General features: G+C 37.0%; 1 protein-coding gene across 1 annotated transcript; it reads left to right on the forward strand.

The window, feature by feature from the left end:
- Positions 1–818: 818 nt before the first annotated feature.
- On the forward strand, positions 819–17,154 carry LOC134663859 (uncharacterized). The gene is made up of 9 exons (XM_063520380.1): positions 819–1,023; positions 6,636–6,841; positions 8,083–8,290; positions 9,029–9,210; positions 10,579–10,717; positions 11,323–11,453; positions 12,135–12,330; positions 12,864–12,992; positions 13,355–17,154. The coding sequence occupies exons 1-9, from the start codon at positions 982–984 to the stop codon at positions 15,110–15,112; spliced, it is 2,991 nt and encodes a 996-aa protein (XP_063376450.1). The 5' UTR covers positions 819–981; the 3' UTR covers positions 15,113–17,154.
- The last annotated feature ends 565 nt before the right edge of the window (positions 17,155–17,719 follow it).

The raw sequence follows: 17,719 nt of genomic DNA on the forward strand, positions 1-17,719 counted from the left end.
GTCAATTTTTTTATTAAGTTGTCAGGGTTTAATTTTCAGTGTATATTTCTATATGTAAAACATATTTTTAATAAATAAAATTATACAATGTTATAAACATAAATATGCCTTTTATTTAAATCAATTGATAATACCACAAACAAGGGGTAATATTTGCATCTTTCATATATTTCGTGATATGAAGATAAAAAATATGTTTATCAACAGAGTTACTACCTACCAATACCCGCCAGGCTAAACCGGTTGTCAACTTTAGTTCTTGGTACACAACGCGGCGCTACTAGTATAAACGTATAAACGTTTGGGGACATTTTTTTGTATGGAGTTATCGTTCTTCTCCTAGTGAGTATTATATTCTTTGATAACTAGTAAACGTTCCAAAACATGTAACATAGAATAGAAATTAATTTATTTTCAATAAAACAAATTTAAACAGAATTTGCCATGAATCTTTATCCTGTATTGCAGCAAACCAGAGGGCCTACTGCGAACCACGTTCAATTAATACCAGCGTTGAAATGTAAAGTACACAAACACACAATGATACATTCTGAACAAACCCTTGTTGAGCGTGTCTAAGACACTGTTATAGCAACTGTGGCCTATTTTATAAAGCTACAAGTTACAATTTACAAGCGGAAGTCTCGTTCTAACACATAGGGTTAGAAAGAGACTTCCGCTTGTAAATTGTAACTTGTAGCTTTATAAAATGGGCCACTGTAAGTACTGTAACAAAGATCCATCCAGTTAATGAAATACGCCTTTGAACTATGGCTTAAATACTTTCGTGCCCTTGTGTCATAAAAAAATTAAAAAAAGGAAATGTCACAGTTGTCATTATTTTCTTTTGTGCGAAGTCTGAATTAAATTTTCCTAGCATTTTCTTGTTATTTATTTGTAGTTATGTGAGAAAACTAGTAAATTAGATTAGCTTTAGTTGTGTATTATTATATGGATATGTGATAATAGTTAAGCGTAGTCATGTTTGGGTATAGCAAAGAGGCTGTTAGAGTGAAAGTGAAGGTTTGTATCTTAGCGTATTATAAAAGCTCCAAGACTGTTTAATCCTATTAAGATCATAGTTTATTAGTCAATAAATAATAAACATCGGTTAGATGTTACGGAACAACAGTACGTTATCATGCAATTTCAAGATATAACAGCTTATAAAACCTTTACATATGCCATTAAATATACATAATGTTTTTAAGAATATCGTCGAATGTATTATACAAAATATATCTATTTAGTCAATACTTTATAGAACCAATTTGGCTACTGATGTTTTAATATTTTTTCACCCTTTTTGAACTCTTCAAACATTGCATTATCTTAGAATGCCTCCTCTAATTATATATTCAGTCTTAACAATTCGCAAACAATTTAAATTGTCGTGGTTATCAGAGCAGAACGGCAATTAACCACCTTGAATTTTAACACATACCTACTATGTGTTATTCATGTACTCTTTTCTTATTTTTGATGTATAAAATGTAAATCATAAAACATTAGTTCTTTGTAGAACATGCCATCACAATGTGTATGATTGAAGTCAATCAGATATGTAATTCAAAGAATTTATAGATAATTATATTAAAATTTGCCAAATAGTGAATAATATGGGGTGTTACTTTCCGGAAATCCTTATTAATTAAAACCAAAATATTACTTTACTAATCCAAAAAAAGTTTTTCTTTGCAGATTAGCGAAGTAATATTTTGGTTTTAATCTAAACTTTTAACTTCTTGTTCTAAAACATTATGTAAAATAAATATTTCAAATTTCATTAATGAAACAAATTGATTTATATGTTAACTATGCAATGTATGCAATAATTTATTAAAACCAAAAATTGACTGCTACTAAATCACCATTATCTGTGCAAAACAGCTTTGGTAATAATCCCACTAAACAAACATAATGATTGTGGCTACATATTACTTATTTTATGCAAGTTAGGGCTCCAAATATCATACTCATTAACTGCTACTGTTACTAATAAAATTAGCTTCCTTAAAAATAGTTCTCTCTAAATCTATTTTTTTTTTGTACGAGGGCTGCTACTTATGTATCCGGAAACACAAAAAATAACAAATATCTATAGTTATAAATGGTTTTATTGCCTTTGTATTTGTCCACCAAGATGAATGATGCACTTTTGCATAATGTTGAAACGACTTTTCATAGCACTTTTTCCATTCTGATCTTGGTATACAAGACATGCATTTTGTACGCAAGAACGGCTCTTTCGCGAGTTTTTCTTTTTTTTTGAGCCAAATGTTCATGTAATATCGTACAAATGCTCGTCATACTATTGCCATGAGATGCCTCTATCTTGCGATATATACTATGACCATCTTGCATTATGAGTTTGTCCACAGCATCTATATTTTGTGGGATAAAAGCCGATTTTGAGCGTTTTTTTTTTAAATTCGTCCTACCGTAAATACCGTAATATACTACGACCACAATTTATTCACTAAAACATTGACCTTCGATGGAACTTACTCCCCAAAAGTCGAAAAAAGTCGATCTATGCACTATTTTTGAGTTTAACCACTCCGAACATCGTAAAAAAAACATCTACACGAAAATTTTCACAAGTAAATCCGTTGAAGATGAAACAAAGAATTTAAAAAAATAAAACATGAGGATCAAGTACATCACTTACTACAAGGAGATTGACAATTATTGTACATAATAATTATTTTATTTTTTGTCTACTTAAAACGCAGCATGTTTCTAAGACTATTGCTCTTAATTCTAGTATTGAACTTGCACATATTGTTAACACAACACACACAAACAGCACACACATTTACAAATAATTATACAGGACACGATCGCGGCTCTAATTTATTACCATCATCTGTAAAAAAAATTAAAATTGTACATATACATAATTTACACCTCCAACTTGCTTATAAGAAAAATATAATCATTATTATCAATTTTTTTAGGTTTGTATCTTATCTAATTTCTTATTATACATTATGCATAAAAAACATACATAACACAGTGCTAATAATGAAGTGCTTTTATCATACCACATACTCCCATGGCTGATACACTGCAAACAATTAATGAAATTGATAGACTAGAGATAGCTCACTCGTTTGAATGTGACACTTTGAACCTAACTAACTATTTCAATGTTAAAAGAAATGATCTTACGTTAATTACTCAAAACATAAGGAGTATATATTGTAATTTTGATAGTTTTATGTTATCTTTATCATGTCTTAAGTTTGAAACAGATGTAATCGTTTTAACGGAATGTAGGCTTGACTCTAACAAACTCATCCCCCAATTGTCCAACTATAACATGTACTATTCCACTCATCAACTGAATCAGAATGATGGAGTAGTTGTATATGTAAAAAATGCTCTTAGGCACAAAGTAAAAGAGGTAAAATTATCACATGCATCTTGTTTGCAGGTAGAGGTATTGAATAATTCAATCTTATGCATATACAGATCCCCGTCTAACACAAACGCTGACCCCTTTATACTTTCATTAAATAGTCATTTAAATACTATTAAATCCACTAGAAAAAGCGTCATTATCACTGGGGACATTAATATAAACATAAAACTTAAGACTGATGAACGCACACAAGAGCGGAATAATCGACTTCAGTATTTGGATATGCTTTCTTTACATGGAATTCTAGCTGCACATACCTTGCCCACCAGGGAAGAAAACTGCCTCGATCACATAATGCTAAAAATAAATAGATCCAAATTCCAAGCCTCAGTAGGTGTACTGCAAACTTCTACTACCGACCATTTTACTGTGTTGCTATGTATTTCTAAAATGAAAAATAACGTCAGCTTAAAAAAGATTAAAACTGTAATTGATTTTGATGCAGCTCTTGAGGACTTAAAACATAATAATCTTGAAAATCTACTGTATATTAGCGATCCAAACATAGTTATAGATGGACTAATCTCTGAATTAACATCGGTTCTAAATAAACATACTACAATCAAAAATATACCTAAACAATACAGAAGTATAAAACCCTGGATTACACCAGGAATTTTACGCTGTATACGAAATAGGGATAATATGCAAAAGCAGTTAAAAAGTGATCCTTTCAACGAAATACTAAAAATAACATATAAAAGATATAGAAATAATTGTAATAAATTAATAAAAAAACTTAAACGTAATTATGAAAGAGAGCTATTAAGTAAATCTTCTAAAAACAATAAATTGCTGTGGAAAAATATAAAGAATATTACATACACTAATAAAAATAATAGCACAAATTCTGAACTCCTTCATATAAAATCAACTCCGACTGCCTCTGCAAATTACATCAATCGCTACTTCTCCAATATAGGAAAGCAGCTTGCGACAAATATTAATCCGGATAAAACTGTACAACAAACATACCTTCTAAACCTTCGGTCTCAACCCAACTCCTTTATACTGTCCCATACTGACCACGATGAAGTACAATCCGTAATATCGAGCCTTAAGAACAATAGTGCACCAGGCTGGGATAATATCTCAAATAAATTTCTTAAGCTTGCAAAGTCAGTGGTGATCCCAATAATTACCCATTTAGTAAATATTTGTTTTGACAAAGGAATTTTTCCAGCTCCACTTAAACAATCAATCATTACACCAGTTTATAAAAATGGTGACAGAGACGATGTCAATAACTACAGACCCATATCTGTTTTACCAGCAATTTCCAAAATATTAGAGAAGTTATTGAATACCAGATTACTGAAGTACTTAAATAAATTCAACTTATTTTCCCCATCTCAATACGGTTTCAGACCTGGAAAATCTACTGAAGATGCTGTATCTGCTCTAACTTCACTAATAGTTGACCATCTTGACAATGGATCGAAATGTATGTCTGTGTATTTAGATATCAAAAAGGCCTTTGACACCGTCTCTGTCCCCATACTGTTACACAAGTTGGAAAGAATGGGGATAAGAGATATTCCGTTTCGTCTTCTCCAGGACTATTTAACAAATAGGAAACAGAGGGTGAAATTGGGTGACTCCAGTTGTACCAGTGAAGATGAAGACGTGACGTACGGTGTACCACAAGGATCTGTGCTTGGTCCAACGCTATTCCTAATCTATATCAATGACTTGTGTGACTTAAAGATCCCCCACGCAGATATATTTTCGTACGCAGACGACACCGCCATCGTCTTCACTGGGTCTTCATGGGAAGATGTTCAGAAATTTACGGAGACTGGACTTGAAACTATTAATGAATGGCTTAAGAACAATATCCTTACGTTAAATACTGCCAAAACAAATTATATATGTCATAGTATATACAGCAATACACAACCTGTTAATAGTTTTGACATTAAAATACATAGCTGTTGTAAGAATATACTGAACTGCTCCCAGCAAACCTGTCCCACTATACTAAAAGTTGATAGCACCAAATATCTGGGTGTTTTTGTGGATCGGGGACTGTCCTGGTACCAACATCTCGAATATGTTATATTACGTTTACGAAAGCTTAATTGGATTTTTAAAAATTTAAGACATGTGGTGCCAAGAAGCGTTCCGGGTCTAAATGGCCACAGTAGAGACCTTTTAAAAGAAATCTACACATCGTTGGTTCAGTCTGTGTTAACCTATTGTTTGCCTGTTTGGGGAGGCGCTGCTAAGACTCGCTTTATAGACGTAGAGAGAGCCCAGCGTAGTCTTCTCAAAATTATGTACTTTAAGAGGATGTGGTTCTCAACTGATAAACTATATCAAATGTGTAAGTTGCTTACTGTTAGAAAACTATATATACTAACCTCTGTTCTAAGAAAGCATAAAACCACAACTTTTGATCGCAATCTCTTGACAAGACGGAGGAAAGATATTGCCATGCACCTACCTAAAACCAACACCACTTTTGCTAATAGGCAATATAATAAACGTTCTTCGCACCTATACAATATTTTAAACAAAGCACTAGATATATACCCAAAGCTACAATACGATGTAAAAAATAAGGTAGTAAATTGGTTAGTAGATAAAAATTACGATCAGGTGGAAGACTTGCTAGGATATGTAGCCTAGCCAAGCCGCACAAGTACACACACTCACACACACACACACACACACACACACACACACACACACACACACACACAATAGTTAAGTATATGATAGTATAATACTAAATAAATTGTAAATTAGATATGGAAGAGCGGTGCCTCCCAGCACAGGTTATTTTGTAAATAACTTACAGGGAGACACCAGCCATTGGTAAAAATATGTAATGGTTTTTAATGAAATAAAGAATTTTGTATTTGTATTTTGTATTTGTATTTGTAATTCTACAATGTAAAACCAATTGATAGACATGTGAAACAAGCTGTATTTTGCTTTCAAAGAGTTCCATTTTTATATGTTATATATATATTTTTAATACAGTTCCAGTAAGTGGCCCATTCCGGATACATAAGTAGCAGCCCTCGTACATACACACAAGCATCATTACAGGCTATCCTAATTCGACACAAAAAGAAAAAAATCATAGATTATTTTATTACAATTTACAGTAACACCATAAATATAATGTGGATTTTGTGAATTTGTTCAAAGAATCCAACTCCATTGCTACTTGATTAATGAAATCACCAATTGTTTACAGAAGTGTGAAGGCAAGCTCCAGCCAGAACTGAGGAAGTTTTCCGTTGACCCCCAGATAACCTCGCTGGAGGTTTTACAAAGCATTTTAGTGAAAGCATTTGACATCAAGTCTGATTTCACACTGTCATACCGGACTGCTGATGACTATGGTCAGGAGATCTTCCTGCCGCTACTCTCTGACTGGGATCTGGATGCTGCTTTTCTCAAGTAAGACATGGTTTTTTTGTTAATTATGTCAAGAGACTTATAGGTACTCAAATGTAATTTATATTAACACAAAATTAAAAATTAAGATGTCAATCAAACCTAACCAGGCTTAATGTTGAAAATAAATGTGCTATTATATTACCACTCTAAATATTATTATTTTTGTTGTGTGACCCACTGAGATTTATCTCTTTTCACAAGGTATGTAAAAAGAGATAAATCTCTTATATAGTCTGTATCTTAAGGTATTTAAATAAAAGTAAACAATTTATAAACTTTCAGGAAGTTATAACATTTATTGGTTAACCAACCAAATACAAAACTGCCTGGATCAGTCACTGAACAACTTGACTTTAACCTACATTATATTTGATCATGTAGTCTCTTCAAAAGACCCAATGGCCATATAACTGGGGACCCTGACTGTCCCGTCAGGAAAATGGCCGAACGACGGTACATAAACTCGATTGATTATGGGGAGGACTAATAAGTACATGTTAAAAGATTATCTGTTAATTTTAATTGTTTGTCTAAGTATACCTAATTAGTTGGTTTGTAGTTATTATCATTAGTAATCGACGTATAGATCGATAATGTTTTTCATACCTAAGTATTTAATGTTTGTATAAAACTGTCATCAATAAGTGCTTTATTTACCCATCAACCTTATGTTTAACTTGCCCTACTAACCTGTAAACCTATCGAAATGCAATTCTTGCCTTGTAACTATTTTTAAGGTAAACTAATAACAACGTATTTAATAATAAAATAAACACGACTGACCTACTTTATAGACATTACAGACACTGACACAGCAATACTTGGTTACTAAGTGTAAGATAATTCAATACCTATTTTATGTCTCTATGTTCATGATTTTATTTTGTTTCATTGTTTATTGTTCTTTAAATTAGTATATTATCTCTTTGCCTGAGATACAGGATATTCCTAGTTCAGGCGCACGTAACAATATACGTAAAATGTAAAAGTTCACGCATAATGCAACATTAGCAATAAGGTTTTCTCAATAAATGATTCTTATTCTTATGTAATGTTTTCATCTACCCTCAACAGGCTTAAGGAGCCATTTGAGAGTAGATGCTCTTTGGAGTAGATATTGTTTCTTTTTATTTAAATACCTAAAGATACAGAGTATAGATAAAATATGTGTGTTTTATTTTTTATAAAAATGGCAAATGTGTCAATAGAAGGCTAAGAACTTATGCTTATTTTGTCTCTAGGGCGCATAACATAGCACAAACTCAGCGTTCAGAGCCATGCGTCCAGCTCCGCGTAGACATGAAGCCGTTCGCGGAGGCGTCAGAGGACTGGGAGCCGCCCGGGCTGAGCCCGGCGCCGCGCGAGCCGCCGCCCACCGTGGCGCCCGCGCCGCATCAGCCCGAGAAGCAGGAGGTGCCCACTGGCTTTCAGGGGTTGTTTATGAATCAGGTAACTTTTCTGTAAATTGCAGTTTCTAAACTGAAAATCGTAGTTCAAGACCAAAAAAAGTAAGTCAATGTCAAAGCCACTTTTTACTAGAGCGTCTTGTATTTATGTAAACTGTGTAAAAATAAGTGAATAAATGTACTTTTTTAAATCATATGAGTAAAATTACCAATATATAAATTATCTTAGAATGTTTATTTATAAAAAAAGGAATTTCAATATCAATTTCTTGGTCTTGAATTATGTACTATTTTCAGTTTAGATTTGTTTCTGTGATTCTGTTTCATTGGTTGCCAGACTTATTGAGTGGCTATTTCTTATGAACGCGAAATAATACCAATGTAAATAAAAATATTTGTGTGTGAAAGATGAATGTATAATATTAATTATGCAGGACTCTTTTGTGATTTGTGCAGTTAGCACTCTACTCTGCTGTTATTTCATGTTTTTACTCTACACTACAAAGGCATGTGGCCAAACTACCACTAACGGTCTTTACGAAATAGTGAAGCAATAGGCTTTTTCTCAAAAAAATAGAGCTGTTATTTAACCAAACTCTCACAAGCAGTTTGCATATCATATATCAAATAATTCGTATGAAGTTGCCTAATCATAAGTTATGTTATCATTTAATTCGCACCAACATAATCGTCATGTAGCATATCACAATTTCCAATGAACTCCATATACCGGTAAAAACCGTCATCTGTCACTAACCCCCCAAGTCCAATGCTTGGCCAGGTCGAGAGGACATTCAACATGGTGTCGCGCGCGCTCAACCTATACGAGGACCCGAACACGCCGCCGCGCGCGCCGCTCTCCGACAGCGAGTTCCGCACCTTCCTCGACGCGGTCGGACAGATCACCAACACCACCAAGCTGAGAGAAGTCATTTATTGCGGCGGGATAGACCCTAGTTTAAGGTATTGAAGGGGAATAAGTTGTGTTTCGAACTCTTTTATAATAACTGTCCAAAGAAGGTGTTTTATAGACCTTTTAGCTTTCGAAACTACTCAGGAAGCCAGTTTTTAGGCTCTAATAAGTATGTTATTTTCATGATACGAGTTCGATCAACCACTGGGGCTGCAACACAATGTAAACTAACGCAGTCTCCAGGGCTCCAACTTCATATATAGCATGTATGTTTTATGAACAATAAATAGTACATTATTGTCGAGGCTCGGAAGTAGCTACTTGCAGGCTGAGGATTCGTTTTAAACGGACGACCTTGGGAGTCCGTTTAATTGAATCCGAAGCCAGCAAGTAGCCTTCCAGCCGAGTCATATATAGTGCTTTTCTCAAAAATGGTGCAAGAAACATAAATATCATAGAAACATTTTACAAAAGCAACGTTCTTACGTATATATTTTCACAGAGAAAAGCCCTTGCCGCCTTTTTATTTTTTTAATAAAAAAATAGAAGTGTATTTTTCTGCCAAAAATACGCCAACCTATTTGAGACAACTAAATAGTCGCGGTACTAATCATCTGTTTGGCTGTTTAATGGGCCTGTGCCTTCATTTGATATGGCCATTTGAACTTTTAAAAAGTTTGGAACTCGACAAATAATGGAATTTGTATGCAACATTGCAGTCCCAAAATCGAGACTGCAATGTTTTTAACTTTTTAATTTATGACTGACCATAAACTCCGCGCTTCGCGACCTATTTTTTAGACGGCAAAGTCGACTTTGCCGTCCATTTTTGAGAAAAATGTATTTATTATGATGATGGGAAATTGAAGCCACGTGAGATTGCAGAGGGACATTTTTATTATTAATTGATTAACTATAAAAAAATTACACATTTTAAATTGCTTACTTCGCCGTAATACTAAGCAGCGCAGCGCTTAAAGAGATTTAAACTTTTCATGATGATAGACATTGTTAGTGTGTGAAAAATACGACTTTATTAGTTTACGAGGTATTATTTAAAGTTTAAATGCTTGTAACGATATCTCTTAATCCGTAACATTGAATGGCATCACTGTTTCTACTTTATCTAACCTTCGCTGTATTTTGCTGAAGGGTTTTATGTCATGCTTTGCACAAAATGCCCGCTGTTTACCAAAATAAACACACAATACATATTTATTATTTATGTATATGTGTTGTTGTGCAATAAACAAAAATGCAATGCAATAAACAAAATTAAACTAATTTAAAATAGGTATTTTTAAAGTGACCTTAGTGTAACGGAAGTTCATTGATATGTACCAACAATCAACCAACTGGAACCAAAACAAAGATAGTCCTTGATAAAAGGTATCCATTAATTGTGTGTTTTTTTACAGGAAAGTTGTTTGGAAGCACATATTGAACGTGTATCCGGACGGAATGACGGGCAAGGAACGAATGGACTACATAAAAAGGAAAGCTAACGAATACTACACTCTAAGAGCTCGGTGGAAAGACTGCATACAGAAAGGAATAGTAAGTACAGTCGGCAGCAGAAGTTGCTAAGCATGCGAGGTGTTCAAAATGATCTTGACGCGACTTTATTATTAAGAGAATAAGAGCGTGTGAAGGTAATGTTGAACACCTCGCCCGCTTAGCAACTTCTGCTACTGACTGCATTCGCTACCAAACTAAACCGAATATTGAAGGCCAAACCAAAATTTAAATGCCACCGTTTTGGCAACCTTGTTTTTTAGGTCAATGGCAGATGCGGGTTTAGTCAAATTGGTTTGTTTAATATTCGTTTAAGTTTTTTTTTATAACTATCAATTTATAGATGTAAAGTAAATAAAGGCATGCAACATATACATTTCCCTGTCTCTCTCAGCAAGTGTCCAACGAAAAAATAAATGCTTATTATATTAAACCTTATGTAGCCCATCTACCCGTTATATAAATGCTTATTATATTAAACCTTATGTAGCCCATCTACCCGTTATCTGTTATAAATGCTACTTTGTAAATGTATCCACAATTAATTCAGTAACATGGAAGTTCACTCAGAATTAAGTTTGACATCGCTAAATGACACCTACACCAGGCCCAATAATATTACGCATACATGAAACGGTACATTGCAGGTGAACTCTGACTTGGCGTACGTGACGAGTATGGTCCGCAAAGACGTGTTGCGCACAGACAGACACCACAACTTCTACGCCGGCAGCGACGATAATCAGAATATAGCTTCACTCTTCAATATTTTAACCACGTAAGAATTTGGACTTTTCATTTTATTATGTATCAAAAATATTTTGTACATACATGTACAAATTGAAAGCTATGTTACTGATTACTTGATTACCCATAAATGTCTGCCTATAAAAGGTTTTTTTCCTGATTTGATAAGCTGGATAAGATTTGGCGACAGATTCTTTTCCACCATGGTTAATCGCAGCATTAGACGAGGTGCGCAGTTTCGAGATGACCTATTTATAGAATAGAATTGATTTATTCGTAAGCACAAACAATCGGTACAATAAGTACATCCCATATACCCTCATACCATACCATAGCACCACCATACCATACCATACCATATATTTACCCCATACCATACCATCAGCTATACTATGTATTTAGCCCATCAATCTCTCCTGAGATGTTACACTAAAGGCCGCTTGCCACAAACCATCCAAAGTAAGGATGCTAAGCACGAAGAATTTCGTACATTGACCCACCTATCGCTATCTTTAAACGAGTATAATTATATTCTGCTGTGCTGATAATGATACGTAGAGCCCTGTCTCCATACCGCGGCAAACCATCAAACATTGGCTCGCGCGGCAGCCGCGCGCAATGGATACATACAGGAGACGGGGCTTTATAATGGGGAATTCTACCACGAACATAAAAATCGAAGGTGTTCAATCTTATGAGTATACCCTGGCAGGTACGCGCTGCAGCACCCCCGGGTATCGTACTGCCAGGGCATGTCGGACCTGGCCTCGCCCCTGCTCGTGACCATGGGCGACGAGGCGCACGCCTACATCTGCCTCTGCGCGCTCATGGCGCGCCTCCACTGCAACTTCTTACTCGACGGGGAGACCATGACGCTCAAGTTCGCGCACCTCACCGAGGCGCTGCAGGTACTTGTGTAGTACAGCTTGCACCATGGGTACAAGGCCCTATATCTGCCTGTATCACTGCAATTGCCTGCTGTATGGAGAGACCATGACGCTCAGGTTAGGAACAGAAAAAGACCCTATCGCTTATGTCAAAAAATTGTCATTTGGGGTTTGAACATTTATATACAAATGTAGAAAATAGCGCTGCAAAGAAGACGATAATTCAATTACTGTAAAACTTCAATTACCAAGGTCAACTTTGTGTGTGATGTTGGGCCTATTTGCTAACCTAATATTCCCCTAAGAAATTTATTAAAGAAAACTTGCTATTGGTGTACCTACTATCAAGATTTCATTATGGTAAAGTCACCTGCCAGGTCTTATAAAACATATAATTGAACTTCATTGTTGCTTCTCCAACAATAGTTACTTTAGTTCTGTTTTTTAGCATTATGTCAGGACTTAGGAAGCTAGTAAACTGTGTTCAGATTTTCACAAAACCAGCAGTACTTATAGGACTTGACTTGGTACCAATTGTGACTTGTCTTCCTTAGGTGTACGACCCCGACTTCTACGCGTACCTGAAGTCCCAGCAGGCCGATGACCTGCTGTTCTGCTACCGCTGGCTTCTGCTGGAGATGAAACGAGAGTTCGCCTTCGACGACGCGCTTCGAATGCTCGAGGTGGGTTATATTCAAGAGAAAAAATAAGCTATCTACTTGATCTTAACTATATATTTTTCTTTGCGTTCCTGGTGAATTTTGACGTTAAAATTTTATGTTATGTACACAGGCAAGATACCCTCCAGACATAGCATTACCTAATGCCTAGTCGCGCTACCCCCTCTGCCCCAAATACGGTAGTTTTACTCCATTTGTCTTTGAATGGACCAATCACGGCACGGGACTCGCTCACCTCGTCCCCCGCTCTCCCGTTTTTTCCCCAGCATCGGTTTCATGAAAAAAATTGCTCTATAAGTACTACTTCTTTTGAAGCTAGGTGTTCTGTGGTAATGCTTTACTAAGGACTTCCGGTACGTTGGCAGGTGCTCTGGGCGTCGCTGCCGCAGCGGACGCCGGCGGGCGAGCTGTCGCTGGCCGAGCGCGAGTTCGACGCGAGCGCGGAGAGCGCGTCGCCGCCGCCGCTCAGCCCGCTCGTGAAGGCGCCGCGCGACAACGCCTACACCAAGCTGTGCGCCATCCGCCGCCAGAGCTCCAGCTTCAGCCTCGCCAACGTCAAGGCGCCCAAGCTGGCCACCCAGCGCCCGCACAACCACAGCCTCGACGAGAGCGCCACTCTAGACGACTCCTCGCTCAAACACGCCAAGGAGTTCCAGAGCCTCGACGATGCCGCTCTGCAGACCGTCAAAGCCAAACTCGATAACGAGGTCGATACCAGTGAAGATTCTAAGGAATCGAAACCTGAACCAAATATGACGAGCGTGCCCGAAACTCAGAAACCAGACCTGACTCGCACCAGCAACGGGAGCGTCGTCAACGGAAAAGCGCACCCGGAAGGAAAGGATACGACGTTGGGAGGACAAATAAGATTGCTCCGAGACAAAATATCCGTGCACAACAACAAGTTTGACGGCCCCAATGACGTAGATCCCAACAGCAGGCCGAAAGTGAGGATGATCAAAAACCTAAACGAGTTTCTCAATTTCGCGACGGCGAGCAAACCGGATCCGATTAAACGTGAAAAATTACAACGAGCACACTCGGTCATAGAGACCACTAAGGAGTACCCCAAAATCACTTTGAACAAAATGTCTATGGACGAGAGCGACCTCAGTAAACCGAACGTCAAGGAGTCCCTTCTAAACAAAATTAATAGGAGCATTTACAACGACGCCAACGACGGCAGCAGCCCCGACGACTCGCAGGAGTACTACCCGATGACCACCTCCATGACGCGCGAGCTGAGGCTCGAGCTGGAGCATTTAGATCGGCAGGTGTTCGGGCCCTCGTACGTCAACCGCTGCAGCATGATCGACTCGCCCTCCGACTCCACCAGCACAGAGGATAAAGGCGAGGAACAGAGCAAGCAGGAGACGAAGGATACACTAGAGCTTCAAACCGAGGTCGGAGAAACATCAAAGCGATCACCCATGGACACGATAAAGTCGAACGCCCGGAGTGCGGAAGGTATTTACCTGTGGGAGAACCCGCTCCACGCGCTGCCGGCGCGGGCGGCGTCGTGCCCGCACACGCCCGACGAGCACCCCGAGCTGGAGCTGGACGACACGGCCGACATCTTCGAGGAGGGCGGCCGCAAGTCCGTCACGCCCATCCGCAAACACCGCCCGCCCCACCCGCCTGACCTTCCGCAGACACACACCCCCGAGGCCAAGGACGACGGCGGCTCCAAATCACACAAATTCTTCTCCAACATGTCGCAGGAGTTGGAAAACGCGAAGAGAAACTGCGAGTCGCTGTTGAACGCGAAGCCGACGAATCTGCACAGCGTCGCGTCGACCATAAACAACTTCCAGAAGAAGTATGAGGCCTTAAAACCGCCGCTGCAGAAGAGTTTTGCCGCGGGCGACGGGGTTAAGAGTATAAGCGGACTGCCGCCGCCGGGCGTGTTCGGCGGCGGGAACCCGTTCCTCATGTTCCTGTGCCTGACGGTGCTGCTGCAGCACCGCGACTACGTCATGCGGAACCGCATGGACTACAACGAGCTCGCGATGCACTTCGACAAGATGGTGCGCAAGCACAACGTCAACCGAGTGCTCAACCAGGCGCGCCACATGTACGCCGTCTATCTCAAACACCAAAACAAAGGTGACGTCACCACGTGAACCTATATTGCTCATAGTGTATTTTCGTAAGTATTTATCGAATTGTAACACTAGTCGAGACTATGATATTCTATTACATTCAATAATGGAACAATGGTGACTGAGTTGACAGAGTACAGACGTGCAATAAAATTTGCATCAGTACTGCGGCGGCAGCACGATCGCATTTTTATCACTTGTCATGTCACCATGCCTGTCACGTTCTAACAAGTAAGTGCGAAAGGGCATAGTGACAGGCGATAAATATGGAACCATGCTGCGCCCGCTGGTCCCAATATGTATACAAATGTAAATTTAATTCAATTAAGTAAGTAAATATTATACGTATTAAAAATCTTGACTGTAGAGGTACTAAGAGAAGACGAAGCTAGCGGAAATTTTGTGAAAGTGAGAAGCAAACGTATATTTTAATAAATGGAAAAACAGTCAAGGCTCCATGGTATTCGCGCAGTGTTAGTTTATTATTGTTTCGACTGCAGTATTTTCAAAATCTTACTACGTATTTATTGAGATTAATTTTCCGCCCTCTATTAAACTTTTGAACAATATATGTAGTTACAAACAATATCGACTTGTTATCATATTGACAACTATTAAATACCGCGCAGGTCTAAAACTGTCAAGGTGTTTAAAAATGTAAATCGACAAAGTATTACATTGTATTTAAGTGCTCATTAACAAATCTGTTTACTTTAATTAGTATATTTCAAATAATTCTGATGGCGTTATTTTTAACCCTTTTCCAGGCCGCACCAATCTACGAGGTTTTCCCAAAAAATCCAGCTTTGATGATTCATTTGAAGGCAAGTCACATTTCCCGAAAGTGCAATCTAAATTGAACCTTAAATCGGAACACTAAAGTTGAAATTCTTTTGGCGCGTATGTGGTCGGTATATTGGACTATGCCTGGAAAAGGGTCAAAGAATATTGTACCAACAATTGTGCAAGCAATGAGTTAGTTTACGAAGGACTGATTAACAAGTAATTTAATGTATTAATTATGTTTGGGGTCAGTTTTAAAAAGATCCGCTATAGACTAACTAATGTCATAAAAAGACTGTATTGTCGGCAATTATGTTGTCTGACGAGTAGTAACGGGTCTTTTTAAAACCGAAGCCTTTATTCCAAAGAACTTATTTTGACATTTGTGATATTTTTGCATCTATCTACTCTTTATTATATTAGTTTTTATAAAATATGAAGTACGTAATTTTGTTGACTATGTTGTGATAGATTTTTAAAGTTACAATAGCTATTATTGTGCGGTATTAGGTCTTAACCTTATCAGTTATGCATTTATATTGCAGAAAGTGGTTGATATTCGTCAATAGATATCTGAATCACATCGAAATGGGTTAACTGGGTGAGGAATTGGTTAATTTCGTCCTAAAAAAAATAGGTATGTGAGTATTATTTGAGTTTTAACAAGTTCTTCGTTTTGTCCCTGTTTTCATCAATCATGAATAAAATGTGGTCAGTGGTCAGATATGTAGATGAATCTAACTAAATGTCTTTGTATATTTTTAGCTAATTTCCTCCATATACCTATATGTATAGAGCGCCCAATCAATGTATAGCACATTATAAAACGTATGTAATATCTAACAATGAATCTTATTTTCAAGAACGTATTAGGTCAGGGCAAAACTGCGTTCATGAAACAAATTTAAATGCTCATATGTCAACTTGTGATGTCCGTGATCACATACGATACAAGCTTTATATTAGTTTTATGGTTTTACTCTCATATTTACTTCTGTAAAATATTTACTCGATACCTAACGATGTGAAAGTAAATCTAGTCGACGAGAATTGTCGAGGCTTATCGAATTATTCCATAACTATTTCGAAAATAGTTGCCGAACTATAATAATAAGAAAAAATCTCGTACCTTTATATTGACTCTTATTTCAAGTACTTACATGCTTGTGGCCTACAGCATTACAATGTTACCCATTAAATTGTGTATTATATTTTTTAATCAATATTTTACTGAATTAATTATCGCTGAATGAAAAATAAACTATTAGCTTGAACAGGAACTATCTCAGTATTTTCATTTCTCACCATGAAGTTATATTTCTCACCACTTGCACCATCCTACTATCTCGGGGTTAATGTTAATCAGAGGTTGTAACTGATAGTATTATATTATAGTATTTGTATTTAAATACTTTTTATAACGGTGTACCGTTACCCATGGTAACCAGAGATGTGAAAAATACTTTATAAAAAGTATTCAAATACAAATACTTCCTTGATAATACTATTTCAAATGCAAAATACAAAATAGTTTTTGAATTTGTATTTAAATACAAAATACGAAATAGGTATTTTCAAAATACAAATACTTTGCGATAAAAGGTACTCTGAGTAGTGAATACCTAGTCTGAATTAAAAAGTATTACTCGGAATTTCCGAGTTGGAAACACTCTTCATTCTTTGAAATCATTTCTCTATCTAAAGTGCAAATTTCTAGTTGTTTGCTCATAATATTAACCGGTAGGATGTAGGTATGGATGATGGTTTTTAACGACCAACTTTTAAAGCATTAATTTTTTTACAGCTAGTATAATGCCTCTGGTTAGTGTGATGAAAACGTCTCGT

The sequence above is a fragment of the Cydia fagiglandana genome, chromosome 4, assembly GCF_963556715.1.
Source record: "Cydia fagiglandana chromosome 4, ilCydFagi1.1, whole genome shotgun sequence".
In the NCBI taxonomy this organism is placed as follows: Eukaryota; Metazoa; Arthropoda; class Insecta; order Lepidoptera; family Tortricidae; genus Cydia; species Cydia fagiglandana.

Excerpts from the sequence above, each read along its gene's own strand:
- LOC134663859 (XM_063520380.1), top strand. The coding sequence starts at position 982 with ATGTTTGGGTATAGCAAAGAGGCTGTTAGAGTGAAAGTGAAG. Across the intron at positions 8,291-9,028 it reads AGGGGTTGTTTATGAATCAG|GTCGAGAGGACATTCAACAT; the intron begins GTAACTTTTCTG and ends ATGCTTGGCCAG. Across the intron at positions 12,331-12,863 it reads ACCTCACCGAGGCGCTGCAG|GTGTACGACCCCGACTTCTA; the intron begins GTACTTGTGTAG and ends TGTCTTCCTTAG.